Here is a 14,933-nt window from a genome sequence, read left to right on the forward strand (position 1 = left end):
TGCAGCATAATAATTAAATGATTACTTGCAAACAGGGTCAATCTTCACCACCAAAGTTTGTGTAAGTTTTTAAATCATTTATGACAGATCTAATTTGCGTTTTGGGCTATTCTTGTTCTCGGATTGAATGATTGAGGAGTCTCTGTCAAATGAGTCCCAGTGGAGTAGGGATCCCAGTAAGTGTGAGGGACTGGACAGGCTTCAGGAAGCACACACACCTCAGGTCACTTTAGGGTTGTCATGCAAGGAATAACTCACAGGCTGGTTTTTGAAGTCCATGTTGTGCAACAATAGCCCAATTGTCCCAAACAAGGAATACCCTGCTGTCATTGATATATTCTGCATAAGGTGCTGATTTCAATAAATGATGTGTTTTTTTATTCAGTCTAGCACTTCAAATGCATGGTTGCCTTTGAAAAATGACCAACATTGTCTCAGTTTGTTTTGTTGGATGCAGTATTTTATTGAGAGAGCATTTGAAAGATAAGCATGTTTCAGTGCATGCATATGTGCAAAGGATACAATGAAAACAATAAACACAATTTGAAATTTCACACGATGCCGATGCCTTTCAAACGAGACCCAGAAATTCGAGAAGCTGAAGAGTGACTGATGGAGCCTGAGCGCAAATGGAAAATAGTTCCCAGTTCAGCAAGGAAGTTGGACATTACGCAACACCTTCCCTTGGAGGGGAAACTGAGGAGGAAACGGATCAAAATGAGTCCCGTTTGTTGGCAGACCATGGAAAAACATGAACTCCTCTTGGAAATGATCTTTTTCGCCAAAACTGAAAATGCAGCTTAATTACTGTGGTGCGGCAGGCAATTGCGCTTTCGCGCTAACAGTCGAAAATCACAAGAGATACAACAGGAAGGCTGTTCCCCCCCTCGTCAGTTCCCAGCCCCTCCCACCAGTTTGAAGTGGGCTTCTGTTAAACGCAGCCTTGTTCGCTGGCGCAAAACAATGCAGCTTGTCCCCAGGTAAAATTACAATGCATGGCGTAGGGTGTCAGGCCAGGTATGCGTGGTTCAAAAGGTGTTTGCGCAAACCCAGGTTCCTCCTGGAAAGAGTTTTGTTCAAGACAGCCTTTGTGTTCATGGGGACTTTGTGTACTTAGCTTGACATTACGAATAACGTTACTCGGGTTAATGTCAAACAAAAAAAAAAAAGCACTGCATTTAGACGACCCACTCGTCTTCTGTTTGGGCATCTAGCTGAGGTTTATGTAACCGGTTTTCTTAGAGACACAGACTGGCCTCACCAAATGGGGCTGTGTTGCCCTACCAAAGATGACCCACTTGAATTTCTGCAGTAAAACCCTATTCTTCGCTGGTTCAGTATATTAATCTGTAAACTGTGCAGATATCTTTGGATAAAATGAGTTACACGAGGCCGTTCAGTTTCTTGAGGATCACTTTTGTTAGTTTGAGCTTGAAAATACTGCAGGTTTGCCCATGATATTACTTTCTCAAGCAGCCTAATGTTGCAGAAAGGGGATTACTTGCAGAAAGGCAGTAAGAGAAACGTGACGGCAGTATAAGTGGTATTGACAGCGTGATTGACGACGCTGCTCTTGGCCTCCATGATTCTCTTTATCGGAACAAGCTGTGGCCGACCGGGAGACGGATCGTGCCGTGAAAGAGAGAAGCACATCAATGACGGCGGCGGTTTGCCGCAGAGGAATAATGCGTGCGTGTGTGCGCTTTGATCTCAGAGCGGGGTGCTGCCACACATGATCAATCTGACGGTGCAGACGGTGCTAGTAATTCTTCCTCACATGAGTTGGACTGTCCACCTCGTCGGGGCTGGGAGAGTCTGTATTCTTCTAGAGCCCCTCCGATAGCCCACAACCCTGGAAAAGCCACACGCTTGGTAAAGGGGGAGGTAAAGCCACATGGCTAATAAAGAGGAACGGCAGCAGTGATGAAGCAGCGATGTCTTGTCAGCAGAAACCAGAAAGTTAAGCACGAGGAGCGCAGGCTTCCAGGGCAGTGCAGTGCCACAGTGGTCAGCAGCCATGTGGGGTCAAGTCCCATCCCTGGCTGTGTGTGGAGTTTGATCGTTCTTCCTGTGGTTGGATGAGTTTCCAACGGTCCAAAAACATGCAATGAGGCAAATTTGTGACTCTGAACTGCCCTTTATGTGTTTGGGTCCTGTGCAGGACTGGCATCCTGCCCAGTTTGTCCCCTGCCCTGTGCCCTGTGATGGACTGGCATCCTGCCCAGTTTGTCCCCTGCCCTGTGCCCTGTGATGGACTGGAATCCCGTCCAGTTTGTCCCCTGCCCTGTGCCCTGTGATGGACTGGCATCCTGCCCAGTGTGTCCCCTGCCTCATGCTCTGTGATGGACTGGCATCCTGCCCAGTGTGTCCCCTGCCTTGTGCCCTGTGATAGACTGGCATCCCACCCAGGGTGTCCCCTGACAAGTGGACTCATCTGGCTTTGAGTTTGATTCGTCACCAATAGAAGACAAAAATGCAACGGCATTTCCACATGAAAATGTACATTTCTGTGACGCTGTAGCCTCTTTCCCCCGTTCAGGGCCGCTCTGGGTGAGCTGCCCCACTCGAGGTGCCAGACCTGGTCCACCAGACAGTGTGTCCAGCCGGCCACTCAGGCCCTGAGATCTACAGGCGGCTTTTGCTTCCTACTCGCCCCTGGACCTCAGATGTTGGGTCTCGCTTCTCTGGGGGTTTTAGCCAGACTTACAGGCGTGAACATGAAAAGGAGGGCGTCCCGTGCTGGGCGCGGACGTCTCGCAGCACTGCCCCAGCAACCCCGCACGCCCACGCTCAGCACAAAAGCATGCAAGCGTGAGGGCAAACAGCAGGCGACATGCCTCTGCTGCTGTTGGGACAGCTTTACACAAACAAACGTGCAGATGCCCATAAACGGGGAGAAGCGGCAGGAGAGAGACGGCGGACAGGAGCGTGCGGCTTCCACTAGGCACAGCGCTGTGGTGCTGCTTCGCTCCGTGACAAAAACGAGTCCCCGTGTGGAGAGCCAGAGGTGCAGGTGGTCTGCAGACAGGCGTCTGTCACAAAGGCTTCCGCGACGGCCTCAGCTTCACCCCGACACCCGCCAGCGCATTTCATTAGGCCAGCTGGCAAATGTACACCGAAAATATAAGACTTTGAGTTATTTCTGTGTCGTGTGCCACAACAATGAATAATGCAGAGAAGTTAATAAGGCCGTCTCAATAGGAATACATTTTTGCAATAAATTTCAGAAGCGTATGAATATGTAGCTGGAACCGAGTATACTTCTTTTAATAAGTACAGCATGTTATTTTGCAGTTAAATTACGTTAATTTTACCATAATGCTCCGTGTGTGTATGTGTGTGTGTGAGCGGGTTTACCTATCCTTATGGGGACATAATGTCCCCATAACGTGATAAATATCCATTTTTTTCCCTTATGGGGACCGGTTTCCTGGTCCCCATAAGGGAAAACTCTATTTTATAAATATCGGTGACTGCTATGAAAAAACTAAAAATGCAAAAACTCTTGTATTTTGTTAGGTTACTTATGGTTATGGTTAGGGCAGGATGGGGGTTAAGGTTGTCATAGTTAGCGTTAGCATTTTTCCCATTGAAATGAATGAGCGGTCCCCATAAGGATATGTTTACCCTACATGTGTGTGTGTGTGTGTGTGTGTGTGTGTATAGAGTTGAAGAGGATTCCAGTGGCAACCAGTGAAGCTCTAGTGAACTCCATGCCCAAGAGAGTTAAGGCAGTGCTGGAAAATAATGGTGGCCACACAAAATATTGACACTTTGGGCACAATTTGGATATTTTCACTAAGGGGTGTACTCACTTTTGTTGCCAGCGGTTTAGACATTAATGGCTTTTGAGGGGACAGCAAATTTACACTGTTATACAAGCTGTACACTGACAACTTTACATTGTATCAAAGTGTCATATGTTCAGTGTTGTCCCATGAAAAGATATAATAAAATATTTACAAAAATGTGAGTGGTGTACTCACTTTTGTGAGATACTGTATATACACGCAAACAGATATGAAGTACAAATTTCAAGTTATGTACATATGTTCTACGTACATGTCTGATCATGTCTGTAATGCAACATTATGAACATGTAGACAATACTGAGACTACACAAAGTTTGGGGTTTTAATTTTTTTTCTTTTTTTCAAATCGGTTGAAAATGAACACCTCAGTCTTTGAAAATAGAGACTTACAGTAATATAGAAGATCATACTCTCTATACAACACTATTACTTTAAAGAGGTTATTTTTTAAGTTGGTTGTTTTAGGCACTTGGAATCACAACAGTAATTTCCCTTTTTGTAAAACAATATAAATCTTTGGTCCTTTTAGAATCCCATATATGAGGAAAGGATCCATTGAAACCACAATCTAAAAAGAATACAGCTTCAAAATCCCCTCGCATTCCCTCTCTTAAACATACAAATCTCTAAGTCTCTTTCAACATTCATTTCAATAAACACAAAGAAAAAGCTACTTCAAAAATGCCCCCCCATGTCATCCACCCCTCTACGTACACATAAAAAGGGCTTGCAATTGTACAACCAAGACCAAAAAAAAAAAAAGTTTTTTTGTGGTTCAAAGGAGATATACAGCAGTAAAGTTCAACTAAGCACAGAAAAAGTCACATTTAGCAAATACATGTTTTTTTTTAGTATCTTTTTGCTTCAAAATGGGAAAAATATAAACTTTATATATATAAATCACTGCTGTCGAACACTGAGCTTACCAAAGAGAGCCCCCCCCCCACCCCGATGTCACATGACGCCTATCCCAGCAGTCTGTTGGCTCGGCTTTGCCGGGTCAGTTGCAGGGCAGCCAGGTCTGGTATGAGTTATTGCATGAGGCCACCAGCGGTTGCACGCGGGCCACGTAGTAGTTGTTGAAGTTGACGTCCCGCACGTATGGCGCCGGCTGGTAGTAGCAGGTGACGTTGGTGACAGTGGGGATAACGTTCTGCTCAGCCAGTGCCCGCAGTGCCAGCGCCGAGATCAGGCCCAACGTCTGCCGCCGCTCATGGCCCATCAGGCACACCGTGCTCTCGTTGACCACGCGGTGCAGCGTCACCAGGCATTCATAGCGCTTGTGCTCCATGCCTGCGAAGTGGCTCTGCAGGTAGGCCTCCAGCTTACGCTGCTGCTCGCCGATGTCAGGGAAGTCGATGAAGAAGCGCGAGCACATGTAGCGCTGCAGCGACTTCATCTCCGCCTCGGAGGCCGCGCGGAAGCCCCTCACCAACAGGTGGCAGTATTTCAGCAGGCCACCACCCCGGATCTCCTCGGGGCTACGCGTGGCGATGGTCCTGTTGTGCAGGTGACTCAGGGCCTCCTGGAAGTCTCCATACATGCTCTCGCCCAGCACGGTGGGGTGGAAGCTCTCCGACATGGGCGTCTCAGAACAGCGGTCGAAGAGCAGCAGCGAATCCAAGGCGATCTGGAAGGAGTCCACGCTGAACTCGAACTGTCGCCGCAGCGAGTCCACGAACTTGAGCTCCACGTTCTTGCCCATGTTGTTGGAGAGCGAGATGAGGCTCCAGCGGTCCGTGTCGTTGCAGACCTTCACCAGCTTCTGCACGTAGGCCTCCTTCAGAGTCAGGGGCGTGAGGCGCTCCTTGTTGACACCAACCGGTAGGAAGTCCAGCAGGCAGTCCAGCACCACGTCCTTCACCAGACGGAAGGCCCGGTCGTCAGCCAGCCTCAGGCCGAAGATCAGGTCCAGATCTTTGTAGCCAAGGCCTGTGTCCTGGTGGAGAACGTGGCTGGCCGCTGACCCATTGAGTTTCACGTCCCGGACCACCATGCCCTTCTCCTCCAGGCGTGCCCGGACCACCTAGGAAGATGGAGATCATTGTGAGCACTAGGGGGAGTGGACCAAGAAATGCAGAGAGACGTACATACACAGGCAGACGGGAGCCTAGGCACCAAAGCACGGGAAGGAAAGACAGGTGCAGGGCAGCAGTACGACAGCAGCAGAGGACCTGCTAGTCTCAAAACAAATACACTTCTTACCATGAATGGACAGGGAAAAGGAATTATATTTGCCGTAAGAGTGACCAAGTGGGTGATGAGAGAGGAGGGGTAGGTGATACATAAGCGGCAGGGGTGTTGATCCTGCATGGCGGGGGTTGGGCACACAGAGCGCCGTCCTCATCTCATATCGTCCTGCAGACGGGGCCCCATGTGCGGATGCGCCCCCCCCAATTGAGCACACATCTGCAGCCCACGCCATTGAAGGTAGATGCATACATTTACCGCAAGTTAAAATGAATCGATCCACCTCCTACACAAGGCCCCCTGAAGCCACCCACTCAAGTGAACTTGTGGCCTCCGTCAACAACCCCCCGCAAAGCAAACAAACCCAGGCTGGAGCCGAGCCAAAGCGCACTGGCCGGCCTGTTCCTCCGCTGTCCCCACGCACTGGGGGCTGGCGCCCCCCTGCCCTCGCCATTGACGCCGTACGCCCCCATACATCTAGCTGAACTCTACCCTGGAGGCCGACTGGTTAGTGACCGCTGGGTCAGGCCTGTTAACCGTGCTGCTTCTTTCCGGTGATGGGATGGCATCCATGGCCCTGCAGTTGGGCCCGTTACCATGGCGAGACACAAAAGAATGAAGCCTACAGAGATTCAAGCCACTCTGGGCTAGGAAGCTGATCCTTTAAAAAATGACTAGAATGTGGTGGGCCAGAGGCACATCCATGTGACATCACAACCTCGCATGGGGACCCAAACCAATAGTGGAGCGAAGTGGACACAGGATGTTGGGTGTCGGATGATTACGAGCCTTGGCCAATGGCGATTGAGTACACAATGGACAGGTGACTCAGGGCTCTGGCACATGGCAAATGGGGGCCTGGCCTTCCTAAAATATATTTCTCAACAATGAATGTGCCCTAGGCACAAAAGGTTACTGCACTCCATTAGCTGCTGCTGCTGCTGTGAGTCCCTCTAGTGTTTAAAGAACCTGATCTCCATCACAAAAAACAGGTTTTAAGAGACAATCAAAGCACAAGAACAGTAGGCCGAGAAGGATCCAAGATATTCCAAACGGCGAGAGAGAAGCCGGGGAAAAAATGGGAGTGAAAATGCAGCAAGAACAGACATTACATTGTGCAGAGAATTGGGCTTGTAGGACAACATGACTGGGGAGTTTGGGAACCAAACCATCCATCCATCCATCCATCTATCCATCCATCCAGCGATCTTCCAAGCGTTTATCCAGTACAGGGTCCCAACTAACCTGGGGCCAGTCAAACCAATAAAAAAAAAAATCCCAAGCATGCGGTCAAAAAAAAAAAAAACAAACTTGTGGGGAATGAAAGCTAGAGGAACATCTTCACAATCTTCCCGTTTCCTATGACAGCTGTCAGCTGATTAGCTGGAGGTTCAGAACAGTTATGAAGAGTTCGACCCAGTACCATTAAAAATTATTTGCAGGCTGATTCCTGCAACATATGTGCTGGCTACACACCAAGCCTAAAGCGCAAAAGGAGACACGTGCTGCCAGCTACGCACTGGATTCCAGTGGCAGCAGTGACCCTTCGTGTCCTTACTATGAGGCATGACTACACTGCATTAGATCTGCCCCGTTGGTCATTCCTTTTGGCTGCTGGTATGAATCCCTTGACCTATTTTCAGTAATGCCCCCTACAGCCCAGGTTATGCTGATTTGGAGCCTATTCCTGGAACCGCACGGAGGAAGACGGACACCACGGGTGGCTCAGGGAAAAGGCCGTCTTGAACAGGTGTGGAGTAACTCCTCAGGGGCCCTAGGCTGACATGGATAGGGGGCCCCCTAAGGCAGCTATTTGAGAGAAACGAGAGGGAATTAAAAATGAGGGAACATCAATAATCTGCTAACCAGAGTGCAGGGTGCCAGAGGTAGAACAGGGTGGGGGGCATGACTGCTATCGGTAACATTCGTCAGTCGGGGGTAGGGGGGTATCTTTCCAGCGGATTGATCGGGCAAATTTAAGAAGTTTAATTACTCCGTCTTTTGCTGTGCTCCTCTTCTGCCCTGTGCTGTAGCCTTGGATAGCCTGCAGTATCTTACTCTGTCCGTGAGGCAAAGGTTAGCCTTGAATGTCATTGAATTGTGTTCTATCTACGTCTGCTCACAATCTCTCTGATACTGTCCCTTTAGAGCAACAAAGACATGGAAGATGTAATGTTAGTCTTTGCACTGTTTTCTTCTGGTCAGGCTTAGCAATGAAACAGACGCTCACCTACCACGAGACTCCAGTGTGAAAACAAAGCTGGGTAGCATGAAGTCTGAAAGCAGGAATAGTCCATTACAGCAGGGAAACTTTCTCTATCCTGAAAACTGTCCCTAAAAATGCAAATAACAGACATACTGCTTGCTATAATTTAAAATATTGTACTTATCTTGTATTCGTAAATGTAACTTCTGGAAATTCGGTCTTCATGGGGCCCCTTATTCCAAGTTTGCTTTTTTTCAAATGTAATTGAGCTTTTAATATCAAGAAATCAATTCAATTAGTGTCACTTTCAAACACCTTTGCATCTACAGTATGAACATTTTTTGGAGATAAACACAAACGGAACTTTCCGCAAATATATTTCACTGTTTTGATCCTCAAAATAATAATGCCTTAAAGATTAAATGATCGTGGCATAGATATGCGAGCAATTAAAAATTCAACTGGGGACAATATATTGTGCTGCTTTTTAATGACCACACATGCCTGTGTACAACCAGAAAAATTAAAGCAGATGTCACTCTGAAGTGAACTCAGTGCTTAAGCAGCCGACCAAAGCAACAAACAACAACACGCACCACGTACATTATGTTCTGGGGGAGGGTAAAAGAGCCTGATAACCTGATAATCCCGAGCCTTTGTTGCCAGCAGAGCATAGCCTTATAGCTATGCAGATGCAGATATAAATGAGGGTATACACTCACATCCTTGGGAAGGTTTGTCTGCTTACAATCTCAAGAATTTGACATTTGTAAGTGTATATAGATTATCTGCGGAAAGGGCAAGCCCGTGCTCGCCTTGCATGGACTCCAAGTGGAATCCCTTCAGGTTAAATCAGCATCAGCTTGTTACTCCTTAAAGAGTATGGCAATATACTATATCACTGACTTCATTTTTCTACCCCCAGTGTTATTTCCCCCCCCCCCCCATTTTAAAAGGTCAGGTACAGCCAGAAGCACATTCATAAAAGATGAGCAAATCAAAGACCAAAATAAACTGTGCAAAAAGGCAGAAGCTCCAGTACGTTCTACAAAGAACAGAAAATGGGCAGCTGCCAGGTTCCATCGCACACATGAGGAGACCTCTTCACCTGCACAGTAAGATTAATGTAGCCCAGCTACTCATTATTCTGATCCCAGGTCAGATGATCAAAGGCATCTATTTTTACTTACTGGGTCAGACTTTGTAGACAAGGGATCAGCACTGCTTTACACCCCTTTCATTTGTTTCAGCAGATTCGTGGCATATTCTTTCAAGATTTGTAATATTACCCTCTGGAGTCAGTAGGCATCGAGCAGCACATGCAGTGGTCAAAGTGCTGCACTGCCATGTGTATGTGTGTGTTCAGTGTTACCTGACTTCGAATCTAGATCTAAGTACGAGACACATGTTTAAAAGATCAGCTTCTGTACACATGGCAAGTTGCGAACGTGTGCTCTATCAAAGGCAATTTGCCAGATAAAGACACCAAATATTGTCAAACCTTAGCACGGAAAAAAATCGCAAGCCAAATATGGTCTGCGGTGAAACAATTCCAGTGTGCAAATCAATACCAGGACCCGTCACCTTTCCAGTTTTCCCTTCTCTCTTAACTGCCCCCCCCCATTAAACACAGAGCGTCACACCAGAAAGACCGCAGGCGGAAAGAGATGCTCTGCATGTAATCGATCGAGTCACTCCCTCCGCACTGGCACAGCACTGCAGCCACAGAAACGTGTCACAGATGAGCTCACACTCCTACTGCTCTCACAGGGATTCCATATACAGACCAGCCACAGTTTATCATGTGACTGAGGCAAACTGCCTGGCATTTGTAATATCACACTTTCATCTGGCTTTGGCTATAGCCCATGAAATTGCAATAATGAATGGTTGCATTCATTTATCATTCCACACCCATGAACCCTACCTAAATAAACCTTTCGAAATAAATTGAACCTATGTTTAATGGGTTTCCTGCGAGTGTCCTTTTAAAAAATGAAAAGTATGGCCTCACTGGCTAGCCTCGAGGCCCTCAATACCTGGACAAACCCCAGCAGGTCTGCTTGGCGGGCTCAGGAATACCCACTGGAGGCAAAACCATTTCAGCTATTCCATCCCAGCATTCTAGAACCACTGTAATAGCTGCTGTGTCTGAACATTCCGGAGAATACTCAACAGATTTAGACGGCCCAGCTGAGCAGTGCCATTCTAGCCGCAGATGCTGACATCCCTCAAGTGAATCGCTCGTCTGCCACGTATGATCATTTACCATGACAGAAACTTCACTCGGATAATTTAAAAAATGGTCTTTTATAAATCTGTAATAAGCTAGATCGTAATACAGAAGGTTAACACTGCTGCTATCAGAAAAAGCTTCTGGGTTTCAAACCCAAGTCATTCCTTTCACAGTTTTAGCCAACAGCACATTAACATAATAAAATGTTGCCATGTCATTAAAACCAAGTTTTAAAGTGCTATTTTACAGGATCGTCATAACAGGGAATGAATTTTCCATCCAAGGAAACTGGGCCACCTACTACTTCAGCTTCTGAGCTGTAACATAGAGAGTAGGTGGCTGATTCAACTACTGAGGGAGAATACATGCGTGGGGAAGCGCGTATGGAAAAATTAAACGAGCTTTTCCAGAGAACAAGCCACGGCAGCACCAAAAATTATATATTGCACTGGACATGTGATCCTAATAAATACCTCAACTAGTGTTTACATGGGTTCATTGGGGAAGGACAAAGGACAAATCTTTGCACCCTCTGGGACACAATTCACGCCATCCCACCGGGAGACAACCCCGCAGTGCGCCGTGGGCCCCTGGCAAAATGGGGATCAGCTGCTTTTTCACAGTGGATGGGCCACGGAAAAGCCTTTCCACAGTCGAAAGCAGTCCACAGACACGAGACAAACATACCAGTTATACCACCTGATCAGTAGGCCTAGAATACCAGGAAATTTCATATAGACGGGTAAGGAATCAAAGTCAGGACTAAACATGCTGGACAGATGTGTAGAGAAATGAGCTAATCAACTGTGCCAATGCAATACGCTGCTGGTATTGACTATTGTTCATTATTACTATTCTTACCGAATGGGGTTTAAAACATGTATTGTAATTTGAAATGGTTGACAGTATGGTGTGCGTGTGAAACCAATGGAAACAACATTACACAAAGGAAAAAAATTATAAACAGAAAAAAAAAACAAAGTAAACCGTTGTGGTAATTTAATACTTCCAATATCAGTCTGCGAGTAAAACCCAAAGGCAAAAGACTTTGGGCCAAGTCTGAGATCTCAGCACGATTACCTACTGGCACCTGAACAGAAGCATACAGTTCCCAGCAGGATGGTCCAAGTGGCTGGCGTTTATGAGAAGGTAGGCAGAGGCGGTAACCAGAAGCTACTCCCATCCACAAATGATTTATAGGGGCTTCTCCAGGAGAGGGTCTTGGTGTGAGTCTGGAGCCAATCACAGGAGCCCCAAAACAACAGAGCACCATGGGTAGCATGCCAGTTCATCCCAGAGGCCACGCAATGGCTACCAATCACAATTCTGCCTTCCAGTTACGGCAAATCCATTCACAGTGAGAGTGGGGCAGAGCTAAAGTGTGACTACAGCCTGGAAAGCTCACCAGTGGTACAAGTGACCCCCTTCGTTACTGATGTGAAGTTTTGTCAGTGCTTTGAAGCTTAGAGCCACACGTCTAGTGTTACGGGGACGACTGGTACACACCCAACATTCTCTAAGAGGGGTCTAAACATGACACCCGCTGGCCAGGAAACGAGGGTCCAGTTCCCAAAATCGCACAATGTTTCAAGGGGCCACACTGACCAACTTTGCAGGTGCACCTGCGCACAGGCGAGAGTGAGGGTACACATTGCACATGCAGACACACACACATCCACAGAGCCCTTTCTCCCTTCCAAATTCAAGCCGGCAGCTTCAGTGTGTGTGTGAGTAATAACTACCTATAAAGGAACTTGTACTTTAACATCTATAATTAAACATAAACTGCCTAGCATGAAACTATGCACCCACCAAACTACTTCAGATTCTCTACACATACTTCCTCTATAGTTTAATTTAGTTTAACACATCCGTTTATCTTGCTAAAGCCAAAATATTGGTTGATGCAGAGTTTAAGATTAATACAATATTGTAAATCAACAATAAATTTGATTTAAAAAAAAAAAAAATTTTTAAAAACAGCTCGTAATAAAAGGATGAAATTGTCGCCGGTTTAAACTGGAACCTTTGAAATATGTCGGAGAATGAGCACCACTGTAATACACCTCTGCCAAAAATAAACCAGTGACCTAGCTATTGATGTCATTTAAAATGCGTACGTCAATACATTCACGAGGAAATATATGTGACAAAATACGTAAATAGCTTTAAAAAAAAAAAAAACTGAAATAACAATATCAGACTAATCCTTTCATGGAGCTTCCCTTTCACACACGCGTCATATTGTGTATAAAGGCTTTCAGAAAGATAAATATCCAAAGTACCAGAGACGGCAAGCAATATTATACAAAGGAAAGGATTATAAACAGAACGAATTAGACGGCTGTAATCATTTAAAACTTGAAATTTAATTGCATTCATAAAGGCAGTGGCAACTTATAATGGGAATAAAAAGTGGCGACGATTTCACGCAAAACGTCTAGACCTTGGAAAATGAGGAGGATTGAGTTTCACTAAACCGTAACGGGGAGTAAATCGGTGTCAGTGCGTCGTTCATTCACAAAATACTACCAGCATTAACACTTTTCATGTCTGCATTTAAGTCGACTCTCGAAAAAAACCGTCTGTGCTATTTCAGCACAGCAGAATTTGTGGATTTGGCTGTTTCAAGCGGAAATACCGAACCATTGAAATCTTATTTGCAATAATATGGGCTTTAATTTTATTAACAGGCGAATGTTTAAATAATAAAAAACGATTATCAATCTATCAGTCTTAAATATGAGAGTTTAGTTATACTGCATGGGAATACTCCTAACACGTTTTGAAACTGTCAAGACATAAAATTGTAGATATAGTTCCTATTTATTGCGTAGTTTCCAAGTGTGTGAATATAACACCATAGGGAAGAGATATAACAATCGTAAAATCGGCAGGAGTTGTGAATAATAATTTCAGCCGCAATGGACAGATCATCCGGAGTAAGTAAGCCGAGCTTTAATCAGCTACCGCCTTGGTTTCGCGTAATGCGCCTCGGAGATTTAGCGAAATGTCACTCCGGCTGTCACCTTACCTGCACGATTTGTCTCGGTTGGACTGAGAGTGTGGGGAAGTTTCCGCGCCCATGTATGGGGACGGTTTCCCCAAGGATCGAGTCCAAACGTTGCACCTGCTCCCAGGACAGTACACAGAATCGCCGACCCTGCTCCGACGCATCACCGGAGGACATGGCGATGTGACACCCAGCCAAAACGCAGTAGAGCTTATTTATGCCGTTTATTCTCGCCGAAAAGTCACAATCTCAGAATTAACAAGCTACTGAAACGCAAGAAAATGTTTGTTACAGATCTGACTGAATGCTTTAAATAATAAATCGCTGGCGATTCTCTGTCCTAACTAAAGTGTATTAATCTCCGCACGTTAGACTATTTCCAATATACGAGCTTCCCCTCCACCAAAACACGTTTCATACAGTATGCTAGCACTTAGGCTACAAACGGCTTTAAAAGTGCGAGGATTAACATAGACGCGGCCCGATTGGCTGCGCACTGTGGTTATGAATTATTAAAGGCCATCGCAAAGTAAGTATCGGCGTTACCCTAACTAGAGAACACCGCTTATTCACACCCACCACCCTGGGTCTGCGTAGATACAAAGGCGGCGATGATTGGATGGCTGGCCACATACCCGTGACGTATAAAATATGGATCCGCCCTAAAAGTGGTATCCCCGGAGTCCCTTAAAATGACAGGACGCCTACATTGTACTATATTCTATGAGTGGAAAACTGCCAAATTATAATACAGGTCTAAACAAAGATGCCAATAGTAAACTAATATGCAGAAGATCAAACATCCATAACGCTTCTCCAGTTAAGGATTGCAGTGAGCCTGCATAAGGCAAGGGGGCGCCGTTCGCAGGCTGCCAGTCTATCAGTCCATCAGGAATCAATGGAACGTTTATTTCACTAAGTGAATTGATGAAAAATTTAGCTGACGGATTACTTACAGCACACATTGCCTTTTTCATCAAAGGAAACGTGTTAGTATCCATCCATCCATCCATCCATCCATTTATCCATATTCCAAAACCATTTATTCATTAGAGTTGCAGTGTCAGTGTTAATTTATATTATGCTAATGTGTCAATGTTAATTTACATTATCAAAATATTCACTTGTAGTATGAAAAATAAAGCAAAAATGGATAACATACTATACAGCAAGCATTTTCTTTTTCATAGAACATCCATTTGATTTAGGTAATTTCTTGTAACTTCATGAGCCAAAGCTTTTGCACAACAAGCCTTATCTTATACCTTCTTATATTTATCTTGAATTTATCCAAACAGACAATAATATTTTAAAGTTTTAGATAAACATGATATCATATTGTTCCCCGTGTATCTGTAGTGTGCCAACAATTTATTTAAATAAACCTTTAAATGTCGTCCAACCACAGAGGTCATAAAGAATGTTAATCGAATTGAATCAAATGAATTTCAGAAATAACATGGATTCTAACACATG

At 45.5% G+C, this 14,933-nt stretch overlaps 1 protein-coding gene across 1 annotated transcript; it reads right to left on the reverse strand.

Annotated features, from left to right (window-relative positions):
- Positions 1-4,120: 4,120 nt before the first annotated feature.
- tent5ba (terminal nucleotidyltransferase 5ba) lies at positions 4,121-14,032 on the reverse strand. Its single transcript, XM_023807656.2, has 2 exons — positions 13,479-14,032; positions 4,121-5,838 (listed from the first exon to the last, which is right to left on the reverse strand). Exons 1-2 carry the CDS (start codon positions 13,632-13,634, stop codon positions 4,813-4,815), a joined length of 1,182 nt encoding a protein of 393 aa, XP_023663424.1. The 5' UTR covers positions 13,635-14,032; the 3' UTR covers positions 4,121-4,812.
- Positions 14,033-14,933: the final 901 nt, after the last annotated feature.

This window comes from Paramormyrops kingsleyae, chromosome 9 (genome assembly GCF_048594095.1).
Source record: "Paramormyrops kingsleyae isolate MSU_618 chromosome 9, PKINGS_0.4, whole genome shotgun sequence".
In the NCBI taxonomy this organism is placed as follows: domain Eukaryota; kingdom Metazoa; phylum Chordata; class Actinopteri; order Osteoglossiformes; family Mormyridae; genus Paramormyrops; species Paramormyrops kingsleyae.